A 22,582-nucleotide genomic window follows, 5' to 3' on the forward strand; every position below is an offset into this window, starting at 1 on the left:
GATAACGAAGAGAGAAACACTGTCACCAGTCACCAAAAACCAAGCCAGGCCAAGACAGGTTTTAGCTAAGACAGTAGAGAAAAGTGGGTGCCCTCGTGTTTGTCCAATTTGACACAAATATAGACCTATCTGGAAGGGGGGCTCTTAACTCAGAAAATGCCTCCATAAGATTGGTCTGTAGGCAACTGTAGGACATTTTCTTGACTAATGTTTGATATGGGATGACCCAATCTACTGGGGGCAGTCACACACACACACACACACACACACACACACACACACACACACACACACAGGTGGTTCTGGGTTGTATAAGAAAGAAAACTGAGCAAAAGCATTTCAGGGTTAACAAGCAAGTAAGCAGCATTCCTCCATAGTCTGTGCTTCAGTTTCTACCCACAAGCTCCTGATTTCCTTCAGTGACAGACTGTGATGTGGAAGGAAGATAAAATAAACCCTCTTCTCCCCCAGCTGGCTTTTTGTCACGGTGTTTTATCACAGCACTAGAAATCTTGACTAAAGCAGATAGAAAAGAGGAGGGGGAGGGAGGGAGCAGAGGAGGGAGGGGAGGGAGATGGAGGGGAGGGAGGAGAAGAAGAAGAGGAGGAGGAGCTAGATAAACAAAGGAGACATATAAGAGGCTAAGGAGAGCAGTGCCGGGTGGTGAGTGCACTTGGGAGGCTTGAGTGAGGCAGGAGGACCCTAAGTTGAAGAACAAGCAGTTCTGTGTGACAAACCCCAGGAAATGGGGACAGGGCACGGAGGAAGAAGAAAGTGAACAGGAAACAAGAATGATTAATAGTCTGTTCATAGATACTCGGGAGAGTTAGGTCCACTGTAGTCCTAGAAGTCATACCTTGAGTACAACTGATTAGGATAAGGTCCTCCCAAGTAGTCCACTCCAGACACAGGTTGAGACCATTCCCCAGGCCTGGGTACATAGTGGGCCTCCTGGTGGTCAGCCCTGAGGTCCTGCGCCCTTGGATCCTGCATCCTGGGGTCCTGCTGTGGCTTTGAGTTCCTGTGGGCTTCTTGCCATTGGTGGTACTTATCTCCACTGTACTGAGGGTGAGGGTGTTGTCTATAATGTCCACTCCGAAGCCCACGGTTTGTGTCCATCGATGGCCTCCCTTGTGGCTGAGATGGCCTCTGGGGAACCCAAGGCTCCATCTCTGACCCTTTGATCTTTTTCTTAGGTCTTGGGGATGTTATGTAGCTATTTTAATTTCCTGCACACAAAAAGAAGACAGATCATCATTCTGGAGAGCTGGGGACATGCACAGCTCAGTCAGTAAAATGTCTGCCTTTCAAGCACCAACTTGTAAAGCTGATCCTAAACAGTTACATAAAAAGCCCGACAAATGTGGAAGTGCACACCTGTAATCCCAGTACTGGGCAGGTAGAAACAGCAAGATCTCTGGGGCTCGTTGGACAGTCAACCGAGCCTAGCCAATGAACCCTAGGTCCCAAGGAAAAGGCCTTGTCTCCAAAAACGACTCCTGAGGAACAACATTTCAGATAAACCTCTGGCCTACACACACACACACACACACACACACACACACACATAGCATTTTAAGCCTTTATCCAAACATGGTAGTTTATTAGATTCAGTGAAAAGAGCAACTATGATTCTCAAAATTGTCTAAAACAAACCATATGAGCACTGACATAGAGGAATTTAAAATAAAATTCTCAGACAGATACATTAAATAAATAAGAGGCTAGACAATTAGTTTGATGCTGATTCAAAAAATTTGGAAAGCACATATGGAACACCAGAAGCAGGTGTCACGGGAGGCAGATAAGCAACCGCACTGAATACAGCTACAAATGCTATCAGGGAACTCCAATTAATGTTTCCGCATTTATCCCACCAGCAAATATTTATACAACACTTCAAACGGATTGCTGAGGTATCAGAAATAGAGTAAGCCTTGTGAGGAGCTGGTCAGAGTTCAAATCCTTTCTATATCTCTCACCGGTTGAATACTTTTTTTAAGCTTCAATCCCCTTACCCATGGAGATGCTAGATACTACAGGCTAGTGCTGCGGGGTGAGTGTCAAAGCTAAACAGGATGTATGGAAAGTGCCTAGAACTACCTTGTACATGGTAATTGTTCACTCCATCACAGTACGTGTCTTCAGAAGCCAAGCCTAGGGTAGTAGGAATGACTGAAGACTTTGTCGGTCTAGGGAGGGAGACCTGTCACTGGGCTAACTGTTCGCTGCATAAACACAAGAACCTGAATTTGGATCCTTCGCACACACATGGAAAAACCTAACTCGGTGCTTCTGTGAGACAGTATGCTTCGGATTCAGTAAAAGACCCTCTTTCAAAAAATAATATGGAGTGCAATAGAGGAAGACACTCAATATTGACCTCTGTCTACTCTACACACATGCGCACACACACACACATACACACACACACATGCACATGCACACACCTATTTAAACTGATCCCATGAAAGACTTACCCTTCCTCTGGGAAAGCCAACAGACACAAGTTGGGGCTGCTGATACTGGAAAATGGAGAGCCAGGCCTACAAGCTCTTTCTTACTGAAGCATTTAGACCTAAAAGTTCCTCTCACATCGGACTAGCTTTCCCACTCATTACTCAGATGAGAAGCAGCTTCAGGGACCAGTGCCCTTTCCCAGTTCCTCTGCTTGCACAGCAGAGGGACGTGTAACAGGGGAAAGCACAGCCAGGTCCTGCCCCTGTTCAGAGAGTCTGCTGGGCCACCAGCATGCACAGGCAAGGACAGCCCCCATTCTCTTCACTTGGGAATGTTCATGGCAGCATGATTCTGATCAAACCTGCTAGTTGCCCTTAGTCTGGAAGCTTCCACATTCAGCTGAAAACTCTTATCAGAGAAAAAGGTCAAAGGGTCACATGGTGAAATCAAGATTACCCCATTTGAATACCACAGTGGAACTTGGGTCCAGAGCAGTGAGGCAGGAACTGTGAGAAGAGGCCAGAGAGGGGCCTTCTGCTTCCAGGTCACTCATAACTTAGGACCTCAGGCCTTCCTCTCTTGCTTCCTCGAAAAACACAGTCATAACAAAAACTTTGCCAGCAAATTCCAGGAAGGGCCTAATACCCTTAGTACTATACAAGGATCCTTTGCTAAAAACCCACAAAACACAATGGCACTTGGACACAAGGAAGAAGGAATTGAAAAGTAATTGATTCACTTGCCCCCAGACTTTGCACTAAGCATCCTGGCCCCAACTACAAAGGCACAATCCTGATCTTTCCTTTGATAGTACTTCATTCTGTCACCAAGGGTCACAAACTCCAATAGTTTAGACCTCGGGTTATAATTAGTGGTAGTTATTTTCAAACCTCTAAGAGTCTTAAAATGAAGGAATTCTGTCTATAAGAACAATCACAGCTTTGTATCCACAGAAGTGACCCCTTGACTCAACAAAGACAATTGCACCTTTTTGACTCTGACAGCCCAGCAAGCAAACTCCAGGGAAAGAAGGGTGTCAGTGTCCCCACGCACCTGCTCTGCCGGCTTCCCACCTTCCTTCCCCGTGGCTCCAGGGACCTGCCGGGAGTGCCTTCTCCCCTCTAAGAGACTAACAAAGTCCAGATGCCACATCTACCAAGACTCACCTGGCCTTCAAACCTACAGCCGATTAGTTACCTCTGCGACTGCCGGGCCTCCATGGAGCTGATTCATTAGGGCAAAGTACAGTGTCGCTACCACAGGCTGGGACAGTCCTGACTTGGCATATTTGCTCAGAACCTGGTAGGGATTGGTGCTTCTGTTTGCCTGGTCGTGGACTGAGCCAGCTGCACTCCTGTGAGAATACATCCAACTCCCAACAACAAATAGGGAAGAGGGACACTAGGGAAAGGAAGCCCAGAATGGCCTGAGGCAGCCTGGTCTGTGGGGCAGAGTGCCACCTTTGGGGTGTGAATGTGTGGCTCTGCCAGTGGCTGGCTCTATCGCTCAGCCTCTCCCAGTCTCAGTTTCTTTTTCTAAGGCTTAGCTGACAAGGCTCACCAAGAGGAGCAGGTGTAGGGAAGTACATGAGCTACAAGCAAGTCCACACTAAGAGCAAGCCTTTCCAGAGCTCACACTAAGACAGGTGGGGAGCAAATACCTGGAGGCCTTGGTTTCCCCCTGGTTTCTACATGTTTCCCCAGTGAGTTTGTGCGGTCAAACTCTATGTTCCAACTGAAGGGCAGATTTAAGTCCCAGGGCTGAACTGAAGGCACTGAAAAATTTGTACTCACAAGAAAGGAATTTCTTACATTTGAAAAATGTATTTCTTCATGCTGCTAAGGTAAGCATAGAGTACGCCATATCTCCTTTGGAATGTACGTTTTAAATTTTACTTCTTCCTATAGGTAGGCCTGGTTTTGATTCTTTCAACAAACTTGTTTGTTTTGTCACGTTACATATTAAACCAAGCACTCACACATGCTAAGAGAGAGCCCTACCAACGAGCTATATCCTCAGCCCTGTTTTTGAGAAGGCAGTATCACTAATTTGCCCAGGCTGGCCTTGAACTCACTCCATAAACAAGGTAGACCCTGAAGATGCTATTCCTCAACTCACCTTCCTGAGGAACTACAATTTGAGGCCTTCACCACCAACCAAGTCAAAAAGATTCTTATTTGCCAACATTTGCCCATATAAATATAAAAAGATACTGTCCTTGCTTTCAGGTCACTTAGAACAAATTAGCTTTTCATGTAGTTCCTGTTCTAGGGGAAAACACCATTATCTGGTCTTGTGGTGAGACAGGTAGTGTATCTAAGCCATGAGATTTTCTTTCAGCCACTAACCTGAATCCTAGCACCTAACAAGAGAGCATAAAACCCTCAGAGTGTAGACAGTGGTTTCTTACCATGTGAGACCACGAGGTCTGGCTTGCCAGTGACTGTATCATTGCTTTTGATCCCTCTTGGAAGAGGCACTGGAGAAGGACACACACTCACACACACACACACACACACACACACACACACACACACACACACACACACTGACAGCAGGAATCAGAACACTGTTAATTATCAAACAGGCTCTATCTCACATTCTGCTTTTATATATGGCAATGGCAGTCATAAAACTGACACAATTCTTTCAGCTTGTGAGATGGCATCAGACTCACCCTACAACAACACCTACATTCCTGGGGTGCTGACACTGAAAAGAATCTCAGAAATCATTTAAGCAATTTCAATTAAAAAAAATAAAATAAAACTAAAAACTACAGAAGAGTGATTTACCCAAGATTTTACAAAGTTAAACAGACACCAGTGAGAAGTGTGTTGATATGCTAGAGCTAGTTGCCTTACACACTGCTTCCTAGAGCCAAGTATGAAATATTCAAGAGTTATGTGATCTGCTCATTAAAACAGAGGTAATTCAAAACTCACTATGCTGTGGGCATTTACTCCACAGACACTGGTGAATGCTATTCGAAAAGACGGTTTGTTTGTTTTTCAGTGAACCCATGTACCAACATACTGAGTTCGAGCCTGGACTCTTAGTTCTGAGCTCCCTGCTCCTTCGGTTACAGAGGTGTCGTTCTCTTGAGAGCCTTAGCTGCACATTTCTAGTTTAAACATCTAGCCCAGTTGCTCTGAATGCTCCTTCTGTGGCATCCCAACGCATCTCTAATTATCTGAAGAGTTATTATGAAACTCTTCAAATACTCACCAACCAAAATTAATTTTAATTAGCTTTAATTATTTTGTATAGACATATGGCACACAACAGTGAAATGGGTCACCGAAGGAAATAGATTGTGGTGGGATCTCACCACTCCAAAGCATTTGGGATTTCTCAATCCCTGATTTCTCCAGCCCCAAATAGTTACAGTTACCAAGTCTTTCTACCTGGCAGCTAAATTCTTCCTGGTTTCCAGACAAAATTTATCCAGTTTGACAATGCTTTAAGAACTCAGTCTCTAGTAGGAGGTGATTTGAATTAGCCCTGACACTCTAGACTTTGGTTGCCATGCCCCTGCATGAACTCATAGATTCCCTCATGCCCAAACAGCTACTGTCTTTACATTATCCTTGCCCTGGTATCCTGCCTGATTCTTGTTCTGTATCCCACTTATTCACCAAGAGGAGACTTAGGAACTTGCTACTCTGTGTGAACTTCACAGAGTTCCTGGCTCCCTTTCCAAATACCAGACTACTATCTACAGTCTTGGTTCAAAGAAGAGTAACTACCCAGTATATAGGCTGAATGTGATTTTCTTCAAATATTTGCAAGTTGAAATCCTAAATCCTAGTGTGACAGGGTTAGGAATAAGGCCTTTGGAGGGTCAACAATTGTGGTAGTGGAGCTCTTGTGAATGGAGTTAATGCCCTTACGCAAAGGCCCAAAGGAACTGTCTTCCTCTCTGCTCTCTGTCCTAGAAGGATACAACCAGAAAACAGGGATCGGCAAACCCAAAATCAGGCCCTCATCAGACAGTAATTCTACTTACAAATCCATCTTGGACTTCCTAGGCTCTAGAAGTGTGAGAGATAAAGTTCTGTCATTTAAGCCATTAAGTCTGGGGAAATCTGTTGTAGCAGCTCGAGCTAAGAACTATCCTGGTACAAACCATGTCTGACAAAAAAAGATCACTGTTAATGGTGCTACTGAATCTCTGGCCATCAGATAGAGTTGGTAGATGTGAACACTCAGCTCCAGGTCATGTTTGCCGTGAATCCCCAGTCCTGGCACCTCAGGACTGATTAGAGTCACAAAGAACAGTCCAGCAGAGACCATTCCCCAGCCTTGGCCTTCTTTTTTCACCAAAATTAAAAATTTAGAGAGCAAACTGAGAAGTTCTGTGTCAACACGTTAGTGGTATTTATCTACTTCCAGGTAATAGACTTTTATATGATTTTATTTTCCTCTTGCTTGTTCATAGTATCTAACTTTTCTGAGACAGAGAGAGAGAGAGAGAGAGAGAGAGAGAGAGAGAGAGAGAGAGAGGAAATTTATAGAGAGATGATGATAGGTATCACTTAAAAATGATAAAATAATTAACATTGCCTTTAATCAATATCACATCCCAATGTGTTTTCAAAGTAGTAACGAATTGGGTACCTAAGTTACTAAGTAGTGCAATCATATCCCGCAAAGCTTCTAAGACTGATTAACTGCAGCAAGTCTGCTATTGTGGGGATAATTTGAACAGACAATGTATTCAAGGATTATTTTAATACTGATTTTTCTGGGGAAAGGACACACAGAAGAAGGTGTGAGCCAAAATGGGGTGGAGGAGTACATTACTCAAGGCTATTTAGGAAGAAGGAGCAGGTAGAACTATACATGATTATACAAGAAGAAATAACATATGTACATAGAAAGCAAGTACCACATAGTTCTGAGAAAGATAGTCAACATGAATTGATACTCTGTTAAATAGAAAGGATTGGGGGAGAAGTCAAGGACATCCTCCAAAACTGAGAGGATGCTGCAGATGGAGTCAAGTTAAGACATGCTAGGTGTGACCTCGGGGACACAGATAGGTAGATTCATACGGCATTAGCTGTGATGGCCTGGAGACCAAGAAAGAGGTATGACAAGAGTGATGGCTGGCATGACCAAGAACATGCAAGAGGTATGACAAGAGTGATGGTTGGCATGACCAAGAACATGCAAGAGCTACACCCAGCAACGGAGCCTGTGCAAGATAAGAATGAAGTGGCATACAGGTACTCTAAGAAGTGAGAGAAGACAGTGACCCATATGCCCAAGGAGATGATGGCTTCAAAAATGGGAAGACAATCAGCAATTCCAAACTCAGAAGCACATTGAGAAAGGCCACAAATGAAAGCAGATGTTCTCTGGATCACCGGATTTGACTGTGAGGAGGTCTGAGGGTCTTTATGCGAACCATTTCAGTGTAGCTATGCTCAAGGTAGTTCAGAATTAAACTTGGGAAGGATGTAATAGCAAAAGGAAAGTAAGGAAAAGGAGACAGCAAGCAAAAGGATCTTTCTCGAGGCTGGGTGGGCCAAACAGGCTGAGGCTGCAACTGGCACTGAGGTTTGAGGAATCTGTTTAGAGTGGACAAGGCAACACACACAAATGTGCTGGTTCATGTGGATGAACGTAGACACTGAAGAGGAACTGAGAGAAGGAACCTCAGAAAAGACATGTGGATCCCAGGATAGGGGAGCACATATTTAGGCCTGGCTAAGAGGAGAGACACATACCCCCAAGAAAGAGATACAGCAGGTGAAGACCACTACAGGTGAAGATGTGTCTATACAAACAAGGCCCAAGAAAGAAAATTCTCTGGAGTAGATTGGACTCTCTGAATGTGGCTGACAATGAGGGCTGACTGAGAAGGCAAGGACAATGGCACTGAGTTTTGATTGTACTGCATGGACTGGCCTTGTGGGTGCCTAGTCTGTTTGGATGCTCACTTTCCTAGACCTGGAGGGAGGGGGGAGGAACTTGGACTTCCCACAGGGCAGAAAACCCTGACTTCTCTTAGGACTGGAGAGGGAGGGGGAGAAGGAGTAGGGGGAGTGGGAAGGTATTGGGAGGAGGGAAGGAAGTGGAAATTTTTATAAATAAATAAATAAAGAGACTCCAGAAGGATATAATATTGCCTAAGTAAACAGGAAGTATACTGTAAACAATTTCAAAAACTCTAGAATTGACAGAGATATCTTGCTGCCTGGACAGTCACCCAAAGTTCTTCTGTACCACTGGGGCATCCATCTTCAGCCTACAGGCCCATAGTATCCAGCAGACTTTTCTATGAAGCAGGAAATTTCAAAAACAGTTCCACCTATATTGGCAGTTTGTCAGTCACTTTCTTCTGTGTCCTGCAGAATGTCTAGCAGACTTTTTTATGAATCAAGAACCCTGAAGGATCACCTCACCTTTAGGCAAGTTCAGCAGTCATTTCTCTGTGGATCCTGCATGTCCAATTCACACAGCATATCATCAAGCATTCCAGACAAGAGCAGTTTCTTGCCAAAATGGCTAACAAACACCAGAAGGAGCTTCTTTGATGCCCATCATCCTCCTGAAGTAATTGGTGCTGCCAGAAGCAGATGTGTCTTACTGTCATGAAAGTCCTAAGTTCTTAAAACATTTTAAATGCCATATTCTGAAGGTCTCTGAAATATCTGAAGAAAACCTATCTAACTGAAATATATCTCTATATATCTAGGAAACCTAACTAACATGACTACAAGCTTGACTATTATAGATGATTATCCATTGACCTATATTTCTTAATTATACATTACATTTTTAAATGAGCTGCACAAACACAATACCTTAATCAAGAGCAGAAATATACATAGAACAAAACTAAGCTTAAACTTGTATCAATAGACCAAGATCCATACCAATGCAAAATATTCATCTCTACATCACATCCCCCTTTAAATGTAAACAATATTTGGGGATGTGAACATAGTTCTCTCCAAAATGCTTCCTGCTTTTTGTTGGGTAAAGTAATTTTTGGGTTGTTCACATTGACCTTTTAGAAGGTCTTGGTCCATCAAGCCATATTAGTCTGGAATGATTTCACAGGTTCTCATTCTGTGTGGAAACAAAACAAGAACCTCTTTTCCAAAGCAACATATCCTTAGACCCAAATTTTAAAAACAAGGTACCTTTAAAGTATATATGTTGATTACTTAGCTCCTTTACAGTCAAAAAATTCAAAGAGAACATAATAATATACATAATCCACACTCTTTGTGTATAGTCCATCTTTACATGGCTTATTTATTTTTACTCTATTACTTTTTAATATTTATTTTAGTATCCTTCCTCCTTTAATCTATGACTATCTGTACTCTGTCTCTTTAAAGACTTTACTTTTTTTAAACCATTTACTTCTTTTCATAACTCTCTATACTCATTTTTTTCTCTCTTCCAAGTCTACCTACATTTATCCAACACTGTGACTCATTTAGAGGTCTTTTCTATCTGAATTTGTCTTTACTGCATATTTATAATTATTTTCTGACCAGAGTGCTTCTTAAAATGCTAAGCCCTACTTATGAACTTAAGTGGCATCATTGCTAAGAGAAATATGGCACTGCTTGCTTCCTTGTTACATCCAGTCCAGCATGGTGGAGCTGTTTGCTGTATCTGAGAGCCATTTTTAGGCATACAGCCAATCTTTGTTGCCATTAAGCAAGTTGTTCACAAACTTACAAGTTCACAAACTTGCTTAATGGCAAGTAAGCACTCTGTTCACAAACCCCATTTAAATGTTCCCTAGCCATACCTCCAGAAAGAGTCAGAATTTGTGCTGGCAGCAAGGCCCAGACAGCCAGCATTTCAAATGGTGTGGCTTTTTGTCTGCTACCAATGAATCAGGAAAACCTCTCTTAAAGGAGCCATGCTTCTCCTTGCTTCTAGCAAACAGAGCCCACTTAATAAAATGCCACTACCAAACCATGCTTAATTCTGTTCCTTTGTATCTAGAATTCCTTCCCAAACTCTCTCAGGTTTTAAGTGGATTTTAGTTGGCTACATTGGGTACCAAGTTGTTGTGGGGGACTGCTTGTTCATTTCCCTGCTGCCCGGCAGCTTAGACCCAAAATAATCACATAGAAACTATATTATTTAAAAAACCGGTTGACCCATTAGCTCTAGCTTCTTATTGGCTAACACTTACATCTTAATTTAACCCATTTCTAGTCATCTGTGTGTCACCACGCAAATGTGGCTTACCGGGTAAAGTTCCCAGCATCTGTCTCTGGCGGGGCTACATGGCTTCTCTCTGACTCTGCCTTCCTTCTCCCAGCATTTAGTTCTTACTGCATCCAAGAGCTAGAGAAACAGTCCATCATCCAAGAAGGACTCCAGGCTTCCTTGGCATCCCCGGGCTGGCAGAAGGACCTTACTTCTCATCCATTCACACTCCCATTTTATTGGGATCTTCTGAGTCAGTACGAGTGCACTGGTAGACGGATGTTACTGTGGCTTCAGGATCTGTGTCAAGTGTCAAGAAACAGAGAAGACTCACGAGCAGCTAAGAGAAACAAAGGTCTTTAACAGCAGAGTGTACTCCCCACCGCAGATCAATGGCTGCGAAGTCCTCAGAAGGGGAACACAACTCAAGCCTGGAATCAGAATGTCTGAACCTGAGTCTCTGTTCTACCATCTGCCGGTCATGTAAAACTGAAAATTATATCTATATTTCCTTTTCTCCATCTGCAGAAACCTATTTTACTGAACAATGATAAAAACTGACAAATGATTTATATACAATAAACACTCAAAAGGTGCTAATAATTACCACTTCTCTAGATGTGCTAGAAAATGTGCCCACAACATATTCTGCACACATCACCAGTAAGAGACCTGAATATCTATTATTGCTGTGAAATCAACAAATCCTCCTTGACACTTAATGCAGTGCCTACATTGATTCAGAACTTAGAGGAAAGAGACAGTGTCACTTGACTACACGGGGGGGGGGGGAGTGAATGAATTAAGGTGAGAACGTCGGTATTAGCAAATTTAAGGAAGTATGGTCCAGTGCTTCCTGCACAGGAAGTTGATTGCTACAGGAACAGGGCAGGATGCCACAGGATGAAGCATGAACTTTCTTCTATAAGCTATTTTAAATAGAAATTTAATTTAGCATCAATAGAAACATTCTGGATGGAAGTTTAAATTTGCAACCATTTTTAAGACAAGCATGAGATGTCAAAAAGCATTCCACTTTGGCTATGAGACAGATACACAGACCCATACCCTGCATCCCCAGAAGTCATTTCTTGCCACTTGTTTGAGAGACATATTCTTAACAAGAGCAGACACTCAGACACACAGAGCCAAAGAGCTGGAAAGAGCCTCTGGAAGAAATCCATCCCTGCAGGTGAAGCCATGGCTCAAGCCAAGGCCCCCACTGATGTGCAGTTCTTTCATTTACAGACCTAAAGCATTTTGAGCTCTCTACTCTTGGATAAGATTCTGTGTTATAGAAGACTTTGAGCCCTCAACCATTGCACCACACCAACTCACTAACCATTCGTAGAGTCTTAAAAGTCTAGCATTGCCTTGATTTTCCTAGGACACATGGTGTTTCTTCTCTGGAGAAAGTAGGTCCTTGGGGTCCTCATAGACATACATCCTCAAATGTAAAGCTCAGATGCTCTTCCTGATGGATGGATGGCATGCAGATGTGGCTCAGGATCCTATCTCAATTGTCTGAAGACTGGGAATACCTACCATGCAGTCATCAGACTTTTCCTCTCCGGATTACACAGCCCCAACCTCATTCATCAAATCTCCATCTTAATCTTTCTGGGGAGTACCAAAGTTCCAAAGAGCTGGGAACCGATGGGACTAAAGAGATAGCCCAGTGGCTCAGGCCACTTGCTGCTTTCAGAGGACTAGAATTTAGTTGTCAGCACCCACGCTGAGCAGCTCACAATCACTTCTGACTCCAGGGCATTCTACATGCTCTTCCAGACTCCATGGGCACATGCACACAAACACGTGTGCTTGCATCTACATAAAATAAATCTTTTTAAAGTGGGAATTGAAACTAAGCTTTAATTTTTAACTCCATTATTTCCCAGCCACATGCATTTGAAAAAAAAATCACTCAATTGCCATAATGTTCCAGATTCTTCATCTTTAAAATGAAATTTTAAAGGTGCTTCCTTAAAGGGCTGTGATGTGGATGAAATGAAAGTGCACATGGAAAAGCACCAAAGGCAGTGCCTGTTCAATACGGGGATGGGGTTGCCTTTCATCCAGGCTCCTCACGGTCTGCATGACAACCCAAGCTCACACGCAGGTGATGGTTGATCAGATGCAGTAATGGAGAGCGCTTTGCACTTGAAGTTTTGCATTCCAACACCTCTGTTGATTAGCTGCGAGACAAACAAATTACTTAACTTCTCAGGCAGAGTATCCTCCATGGTTAAAGGAGTGGGTGATAATAGACACCTTCGAAAGACAGTGGTAGAATAAGTGAGATAAAGTGTTGTTTGCAGCATATGCCCAATGTTTGGTTATTATTCTAAGAATAAACTAATACATGGTGTATCTAACAGGTGTGCCTAAGCTGTTGGCCACAGGGCCACATGAGCCCAAGAGTTGTAATCAATGTAGGCCAAGAGATAGTATTGTATAACAATGTTAAAAAATTAGACACCCCTTGCTAGACATGCTTAGAAAAGCATCTATATATTGTAAGTGTTCACAAAGGTTCTTATTAAAAGAGCGTGGCTGCCAACAGCTGACAGATGAGACCTCATGAAGTAATGTAATGAAGCTTCTGCACAGAGTCGGAGACCTGGCTGACTCGGTTAAGGTGCATACCATAAAGCATAATCTGAGTTTGATCCCCAGACCCACGTGTCAGGAAAGAACTGACCCTCACAAGTTGACCTCTGACCTCCACATAATACATATACAAACTAAAGAAATGTAACTTTCAAAAACTTAAAGCTTCTTTCTGTACAGCAAAAGAAACTGTGAGCAAGTCAAGAGGCGGCCTCACAAAGTGGGAGAACATCTTTGCCAGCTATGCATCCAATGGTGGGCAGATAACCGGAGTAAGAGAAGAACTTTGAAAAAACTAAAGAACAGGAAAGCAAACAATGTCATTGGAAAATGGACCATAGTTGTTAACAGATAATTTAAAATAAATAAACAAATCGCTAAGAAGGCTTTCAAAAGTGTTCAACATCATTAGCCACTGGGGGGAAAACAAGTAAGAATGAGAAGATTCCATCCCATCCCAGTCCCAATGGTCGTCATCCTGAAATCAAATGATAACAAATGCAGAAAAGAATGTGGAGAAACAAGAGCCCTCACTCATTATTGGTGGGAGTGTACACTGGCACAGCCAGTATGCAAATCAGTCTGGAGGGTCCTCAAAGAGCAGAACAACATGACCCAACTATAGCTCTCATAAGCATAGACCCAAAGGGCTCTATATCCTACTAAAGAAACACTCATTCAAACACGGCTCCTGCTTATCTATTCACAAGAGTCAGGAAATGGAATCAGCCTAGAGATCTGTCAACAGATGAATGCATAATGAGAATGTGATACATTCACACAGTGGAATTTTATTAGCTATAAATAAAAATGAAATTGCAAGGGAATAATGGTACTGGAAAATAATTATACTGAGTGAGGACCCAGAGAAACAAACTACATGTTCTCCCTTGTACATGGATCCTAGCTTTAGGATCTGTGTGTTTAACTTGAGTTCTTAAAGAAGCCAGGAAACTAGAAAAGGGTCATTGGGTCAAGGGTTGCCTAAAGTGATGGTGAGTAGCAGAACATAGGTAATATGAAAACAAACGGAGAGGATAATGGGAGGTGTTGCTGATGCAGAGATAGAGGAGGAGGGGAAGAAGGGAAGGGAAAAGGAGGAAGGGAAGAAGGGGAAGGGAAGAAGGGGAGGGTAAAAAGGAGAAGAAGGGGAGGAAGATTAACCTAATTGAAGAGTATAAAAAAGAGCCATATAGAAATTATTATTTGTAAACTGATTTTAATATGTATTTTAAAACATAGTTAGGGGCTGGAGAGATGGCTCAGTGGCTAAGAGCACTGGCTGCTCTTCCAGAGGTCCTGAGTTCAATTCCCAGCAACCACATGGTGGCTCACAGCCATCTATAATGAGATATGGTGCCCTTTTCTGGCCTGCAGACACACAAGGAAGAAATGTTGTATACACAATAAATAAATAAATCTTTTAAAAAAAACATAGTTAGAAAGAAGTTAGCGTGCAAGCTAGATACTGCACCTAATAGTTATTCAACAAAATCCCATGCCAGATGTACTTCCTTATGAGTTTCCCCAAAACAATACAAGTTCTTGCCATTCCTTTTGGTTGCCCACCAGAACTAATTTGAAAGACCCTATTGCTGAAGACATCATACATCTTGGGTACAATGTATAAAGATTTGAGCTAGAATGAGTCTAGAAGCTTCCTCCATGCTGGCTAGTTTTCATTGTACAGGAAGTTACTATGCAAGCTTCCAGGGGTGAGGCATGAAAAGGGAAGAGTGACCTTACCCAGCTGAGAACATTGTGAACTGCAATACCAATAGGCCAGGCAAGATGAGTTTCCTGGCACCGTGGTGACCAACTGTTATGAAAGTGACTTAACTTGCTTCTGAGGCCCACTCTGAAGAGGGAATTCATGCCTAGTACTGTGAACCTGGTTTAAAAATCTATGACCGGGGTCTTGGACACTGGGTAGAGGGAATTTGCCACTATTGTTTAGCTTAATTGGCATGGTGCCTAACTGCTTTCTAAATAATTATGCTTGTGCTTATAGACAGGTGCTGTTTTCAGCCTTAATCAGAGAAGTTTCTCTTTGCAATGAATGGTGGTGAATACAGAAACGAGGGCCGCTCTCAATGCTGAGCACACGTGATGATTGAGTGCGTCACCCTAAAGAGGATATTTACAGCATCTCCTCTAAGGCTCAGAAAGCAATGAAGAGGAGATGGGAAAATAAAAGAAGAGCCAAAAGACAGGGAGAAGGGAAGAGAAATATTTTCTTCTGGGCATAACATAGCCAATACAATATTGATCACACAGTATCCACAGCTACCTGCAAAAAATAACCTGCATAAGACCGGACCTGTCAACAGTCAATCATAGATTTTGGAGGGGCCCTTAAGGCTCTATGCCTCCCTCCTAAACAATTGCCCACTGATGGATTCCGGAGGAAGGGCAGTCATTGTCTTTAGTTGTGTAGCTAGTAATAATGATCCCATCAGACTCCAGTAAATAATTCCAAACATGTAATCATACATATAGTCCTGCCAAATTTCAGTGGATAACAAAACAGAACAAAAAAATGAATGTGTGAAAGAAACTTGTAGAGGGGAGGAGAGCTTTAGAGATAGGAGGGAGGCAGAAGAAAAAAGAAAAGGTGGGGCTGGTGGTAATTAGAATCGTGTGTGTGTTGTGCACATAGATATGAAACTGTCAAAGAGCAAACTTAATAAAAGATTTTTTATCATTCAGCACCAATGCAATGACTTATGAGCTGGCACTCAATTCTCATTTCAAAGAAAGAAAAGGAATGCATCTTTAAAGTTCAAGTCTTACTCAGTGACATCTTAGGATAAATAACGATCTTTATGATTTTCCCGAATACAAAATTTTTACTATTACTTTACACACACATACACACACACACACACACACACACTTAAATAAAGAGCTGTTTTTTTCAACTATTCAGAGCATGTTGTTATATTAGCTTTTATCTTTCATTCATTATGAACCTTTCACTTCATTATTCTTTAATATTGCTTGGTAATCTAATCTGGAGTTACTATTTCTAATATTCTGCCCTTTCTCTCTTCATAATGACCCACTGCTACTATCTACTATCTTCCCCAGAAGTGCTTGTCCTGGCCTTCTTATTTCAATACCTGGTGAAATTAGTGGGATTGATTTTAGAAACAATAAAGAAGACCAGAAAGGGTCAGAGATTGTGCCAAGATCACCCAATGCCTCTGTATTAGTCACCAAATGAGGGGCTTTACAGGAAATCAATCAAAGGACTTCTAGCCCATGCTTTTATCAAAAAAAAAAAGGCAAGTGCTTAGCAATAGGCATGGAATATATTTGACACAAAATGCAATTATGTAAAAATCCATTCCATGTGAATACAATGATTACAACCTTCAAAGTCATCAGCCTGTATAAATAGACTCGTTCAGCCTAATGATAGATTGGTAGGTAGGTAGACAGCTATTTAATGATAAAAATAAGAACTCAAAGATTCATTTCTGTGTTTTTCTCCTCATCCAATTTGTCAGCCAACAAAGTTTCACCCCCCCCCCCGTTCTGGTGTTCTCCTCTGCCCACTGTTCATGCACAGAAATAGTCGGTGTGTGTGCAGTGTGGTTCCATACACGTGTTTCAATGGCACTTGCAGCCCTTGGTCTCTCAGTCTGGAATTAGTGCCTGCAGATAGAGCAACTCCCCAGGAGGACTGTTTTGGTGCTGAATTTAGCACATTAGGGCAATTTCTCTAGGAGCCACTTATAATGCCAGAAAACAAAGTTCCAACTCCAGTTCTGGAGGACATCGAAGGGCATGACAGGATGATGGAGAAGTTTCTTTTCTGAGCATGCATGTCTGCAGTTGCCATGGCACAGCTGCCAAAGTTTGCTGTTTTCTGGGAACAGCCTATAAATGACTGCTGCAGTCTCTGTGCGCTGTGCAAACGCTGCCCTTCCTGACATTGCTTCCGGGAGGCAGTTTCTCTACAAGTTGCTATCACTGTTTTCTTTAACACTAAGAATACACTTTATATTCCTCATGGCATTAATGACATCATGCTGATTCAGATGTCATTCATCAAGTAAGTGATGTCATTAACTGACTCCAACTGTGGTATAGGCTCATCTATAGAGAATGAAAAAGAAGTTCTTTCATTCAACAAATAGTATTTTAGACAAACATTAATTCACTTGTTAACTGAAACAAAATGATCTTTCTACCATAGAAACTGATTCTCCCTAGTTCCTATAGTAAAGAAAGCAAGTCCCAAAACTCTATGGAAAAAATACACAGAGTTCATGTTCTTGCTTAATAACTAGGGAGTAAGTGTCTATTATGTTCAAGCTATGTTTTAGAAGTTAAGCCACAAAAGTGAACAAGGTGAACTTACTCCTTGTATTCTTGGAACTTACTGCTGTCTTGGGGTTTCTATTGCTATGATGAAACACCATGACCAAAACCAAGTTGGGAAGAAAAGGGTTTATTTGACTTACACTTCCACATCATAGTCAATCATTGAAGAAAGTCAGGACAGGAACTCAAACACAGCAGGAAAATGGAGGCAGGAACTAATACAGAGGCTATGGAGGAACTCTGCTTACTGACTTGCTTCCCCTGACTTGCTCAGCCTGCTTTCTTATAGAACCCAGGATGCCCACCCCAGGCATGGCACCACCCACAATGGGCTGGGCCCTGGGCCCTCCCCCATCAATCACTAATTTTAAAAATATCTTACATCTGGATCTTATGGAGACATTTTCGCAATTGAGATTCTTTGCTTTCAGGTGACTCTAACTGATACAGAATGAGCCAGGACAACGGCCTAATGGGCACACAGACAAGTTAACTACAGTGATGTGTGCTAGGAGGGACATGAGGGTCCAGTGCAAAGGTGTCACACCCAGTCAGTGCAAAGGTGTCACACCCAGGCAGTGCAAAGGTGTCACACCCAGGCAGTGCAAAGGTGTCACACCCAGTCAGAGGTTTCCCCCAGAAAAGAAAAGCAGCCTCTGCTGAGACCTGCAGGATAAGAGAGCATGCTCCTGGCAGTAGGTGAAGGAGAGCGGTGTGCTTTGGGCAGGAGGGTGGACACTGGGAAAAGATTCATGGAAAAAGAAGGCCTAAGGCACATAGCAGTCGTGTGGTTTGAGCCTAAGACATAAAGAGTCTGCTAAGACTGCAGAGCTGCTTCACTAAGTCCAGGAGAAAGGCCTGGGTTCTTCATACTACTTAAAAAAAAAAAATCTGAGTCAGGTGGTGGTAGCGCAAGTCTTTAATCCCAGCGCTCTGGAGGCAGAGACAGGTGGATCTCTGTGAATTCAAGGCCAGCCTGGTCTACAGAGTTTCAGGACAGGCTCCAAAGCTACAGAGAAAACCTGTCTGGAGGGTGTGGTGTCTGTGATTTCCACCTGCTCAACAGCCTCTCATTTCTGGTAATAATTCACCAGTTTCCTTTCAAAAATCTACCCTGTCCCTCTTTAACTGAGGTATCACATATGAGACCTACCCTATCTTTTCATCTAAGAATGGGCACAAATTTCAGGCATAAATATAAGAGTTTTATGTCTCCCTCACCACAGGGACTAAGTCAGGGACATGGATCTCTGAACTGCAGCCTGGAGCTGGTGATGGCTGCCACGCAGGACTCATCCTGAAGTCACTGCAGAAGGAAGAACGTCTCCCACTGGGTTAACTAGATAGTGCAGTGCCTATAACGTGGGCGGTACGGGGGGGGGCATTTGCTCCACCACCCACTCAGTCAGTCATAATCAGTAACTGTGATGGGCCTTGTGCTGCTATTAGCATCAGAAACACAAAATAAAATCTAATTCTGCCCCACAGGTTTTTAACATCAGGTGGCAAGACAAATAAAGGAATATTGGCATTTTAGAAAAACCCTGCAGGTCCCACTGGAAAGAACACTTCCAGAACTCCAGACCGCAGGTGAGGCAAGACTTCTCAGTAATCAAGTCAATCAGTAATGTGCGGCTTAAATCAGCACAGGCCAAATTCAGGGATGGTGGAAGGGAAGACTGACCTAGGGGTGAGTGTCCAATTCAAGAGACAGTGAGAAGGCAAAATCAGCAGGGGGTTAGTTGGACTTACACAGTCCTGAAACAGGGACTGGAGGTGCCGAGGTCCCTGATCCTGAATTTTACTGGGAGAAGTGTGTTGGGCCATGGTGGGTTCGACTGCCTTTGGGAAAGCTTGCTGGAAGAGTCTGAGTCAGTAACTACAAATCAGGAGCTCCCAAGAGAAGTCTGAGGAGACATGCATTTGTGGTGGGCCATGTTCATCTGTTTATGTGTTGCTTCTTTGCTGGAGATTCTGTGGGCTTTCATTTAGGCAGTACCAACACCCAAGTCATAATTAAAATCGTGGCTATGAATGAGCCCATCAAAGATCAACACAGACTTCGAAATAACAGCCTAGGTTATGGAGAAGGCATGGAGAAGGCAGAAGCCATGAGGACTGACAGTGTCTGAACAGCATGGAAGGAGATGACAGCAGAAAGAGCAGGAAGTGAGCCTTACCACATGGGAAGCCAAGAGCAACCTGGGCTACACGAGGTCCTGTAGAGGGAGAGACAGGGAGAGAAAACAGCATAAGAGATCAAGTCCTACACAAATTTGAAACCGTGTCATCCCAGTTCCATGGGCTTAATGGAAGGATCAGGCCAGGGAGAGAGCAGCAGACTGTGATGTACCTGTGTGCTTTCAATGGCTGGTTTGTCAATTCGTGGGTTGATTATAAAATGGAAGACACTTAGGTGAGTTATTAACTCAAAAATGGGAAACCAATTTTAAAAGAGAGGCTGAAGAAGGAGAGAAATAAAGGACTGGGTATTGGATGTGGAGGTTCCTACAGAGGCTGACAGGGATAGGAGGTCCAAGAGAGATTTTTCCAGGTCAAAAAGCACACCTTTAGCTGGGTGTGGTGCCAAATTCCTGTAGTTCCAGCACTTGAGAGTCAGGAAGGAAGATAAGAGAGGCAGGAAGATAAGAAGTTCAAAGCCAGCCTAGACTTTACAGTAAGCTACAGGCAAGCCTGGGCTAAAAGACCTTGTTTCAAACAACAACAACCAAAAGCCAAAAAGAACAGCAAAAGAACAGAACAAAAGGCCTGACAGCGAGGAATGTATGCAGACCTATGCAGATAATTTTGGGGGCTAGGCTAGGCAAGGTTGATAAGGAAATGTGTGTGTAATAACTGTGTTAAAGAAATCTATTTCAAAAAAAAGAAATCTATTTCATACATCATTTCTATTGAAACATCTTATGAGTTTCCCACTGTTTGCAGTGACAATCGGTTGATCTATGTGATGAGTTTCAGGGAGCTAAGACACACCACACAATCACTGATGGTAGGTAATTCCTAGTTTAGTTGAAACCACAGCCTGCTTTATTTTTTGACTCAGCTAAATTTCATTCAAGCCATTTTCAGAACTTTCATTTTGTCTCTCTGTCCCTCAAAAGCCATTGGCAGTGAAGGTACTTGTTTCAAGCACTAATCACGAAAAACGATGCTAAGACATCTATGATAAGGTGGTATAGAATCACGACTTTTAGGGCGTCTTTCTTGAAAGCAACCTTTGTTCCTAACAACATCATCCTCTAAGTGGACCCATCTAGGAGAATCTTTCCAGATTGTTCCAGAATATCACAATGTGATGAGGCCTAATTGGTGAGAGGTGAGATGCATTCATAAGGAAAATATCTTTCCCCTTGAACGTGGATCAAGTCCAGAGCTGTGTGAGAAACTCTTCAGCAGGTGGGGAACTCACGCTAGGTGAGGAATCAATTACCGAGGAAGTTATCCATCCCAATGCGTTCACTTTCCAGCACATAAGCTGCGGCCCAGAGTGCCATATGGTTCACTGGGATCTGTGCCAGGACCCAAATCCAATCCCTCTTCTCCCAGCCCAGTGTTCGCTCCTCGTCTCATAACATCTGTTTCTCCTACCGAGCTGCAAACTCCATAGGGGCCATCACTTCTCTCACCTTGTTTACTTAGGTACTCCCAGCAGAGAGGTGAGAATTAAAAATACCTGGTGGTCAGTAAGTTAACAGCTCTCTAGTTAGATGGCAGGTGCTCCCTCGAGAGGTTGCGCGCAAAGCCGATGAGCAGATCAGAGTCTCCACAGAAAGAAAGAAACAAATTTTAAAAAATCACCAACCTGTAAACACATGGTTTATGAACTCTGCAAACACCAGGAACTCTGGACACGACGTCAGGAGATGTGAACCTTGGGAACGGCAGCCACACTGGCATTGCTTGCTCAACGGATGTGTGCCAAGTCCTCGTCTGTCACAGCGTTGGCAGGCACCGCCATGCCCCTAGTCATCTGTATAGCTTGAGAACAGAAGTTTCCACGTTGTCTCTGAATCAGCTGGAGCCAGCTTGAATCCTCCTTAAAATATTTAACAGGCTCTATCCTCTCCCCAAACACTGTAATTGCTGAGCCTCCTTTCATCTTCCCATAATCAAACTTGCCGAAATTTTTATGAAAGTTGAAATTACATGCACGTTAGCCATGCATTCCATCCAGCAAGCGAAGGCCCCTGCCAGGGTACGCGGTCACTGTACAGAGTGAGGGTCAAAATCAGCACTAGCCACCGCTGAATTTGAGGGGGGTTTTTTGCCAACAGGATCCTGTTTAGTTCTTCGTTTTGCTGAAACCATGTGCTGGCCAGAACGCCTTTCTTCTCTGGTTAAGACTAAATACTTTTTAAATGAATCTGTTAGAAGGGTCTCGAGTGGGAATTATATATTCCCTCTTAGTTTTCTCCAGTGTGGGTTTGGTTTGGGAGAGGTTGTTAGTGGTGAGAAAAAGTACTTACATCTTTGCTCCTAAATCAGGGGCTGCTGCTGCTTCTGCTACATCCCATCATGACAGCCTGCTGTGACTCACAGCTGGCAGAAACTGCAAACGGCCCTGCCACGTCAGCCACCCGGAACCTTTCTGCTTTAGCAACAGTTTCCACACGGAATGATTTAGTAGTAACTCCTGAGGCTGGGAACATGATCTGATCACCATATTGAGAAGGTCCCACTAAAAGGGACATTACTTGAAAGCATAGATAGTAACCACACAGCATTCTGTATGTCTGATGAAAATACTAGAAGAGACTAAGAATTATACTGGCTTTCTTGGCAATTCATGACAGTAACTTAATAAGTGCCCTTCTCACAACTGTATCAGGATTAATGGTAGTTCTTTTTTTTTTTAAGGAATTTGTGAGTTTAGGATGGAGAAAAAAATTGAAAAAGTTTTTGCTTATAAATCGAAGCATGGTAGAGTAAATTACTAAAACTATGTTGTAAAGCAAAACTAACAAAAATT

The 22,582-nt window shown here is 42.9% G+C and overlaps 1 protein-coding gene across 6 annotated transcripts in view; it reads right to left on the bottom strand.

The window, feature by feature from the left end:
- The window catches only part of Sec16b (SEC16 homolog B, endoplasmic reticulum export factor), a 60,524-nt gene extending 38,792 nt beyond the window's left edge, over positions 1 to 21,732 (bottom strand). For 3 of the 6 annotated variants that reach the window (XM_087906378.1, XM_087906377.1, XM_087906374.1), the window contains exons 1-2: positions 3,514 to 3,638; positions 857 to 1,229 (exon numbers count right to left, since the gene is read on the bottom strand). In XM_087906378.1, the coding sequence (XP_087762504.1) occupies positions 857 to 1,170 (314 nt within the window). In that variant the 5' untranslated portion in view covers positions 1,171 to 1,229; positions 3,514 to 3,638. Of the gene's footprint in view, positions 1 to 856; positions 1,230 to 2,480; positions 2,795 to 3,513; positions 3,780 to 21,415 lie in introns of those variants that run through there. The other 3 variants (XM_087906376.1, XM_048421000.3, XM_087906375.1) reach the window with 3 other exon arrangements.
- Positions 21,733 to 22,582: the final 850 nt, after the last annotated feature.

The sequence above is a fragment of the Myodes glareolus genome, chromosome 5 (assembly GCF_982192425.1).
Source record: "Myodes glareolus chromosome 5, mMyoGla1.1, whole genome shotgun sequence".
NCBI classification, from domain to species: Eukaryota; Metazoa; Chordata; class Mammalia; order Rodentia; family Cricetidae; genus Myodes; species Myodes glareolus.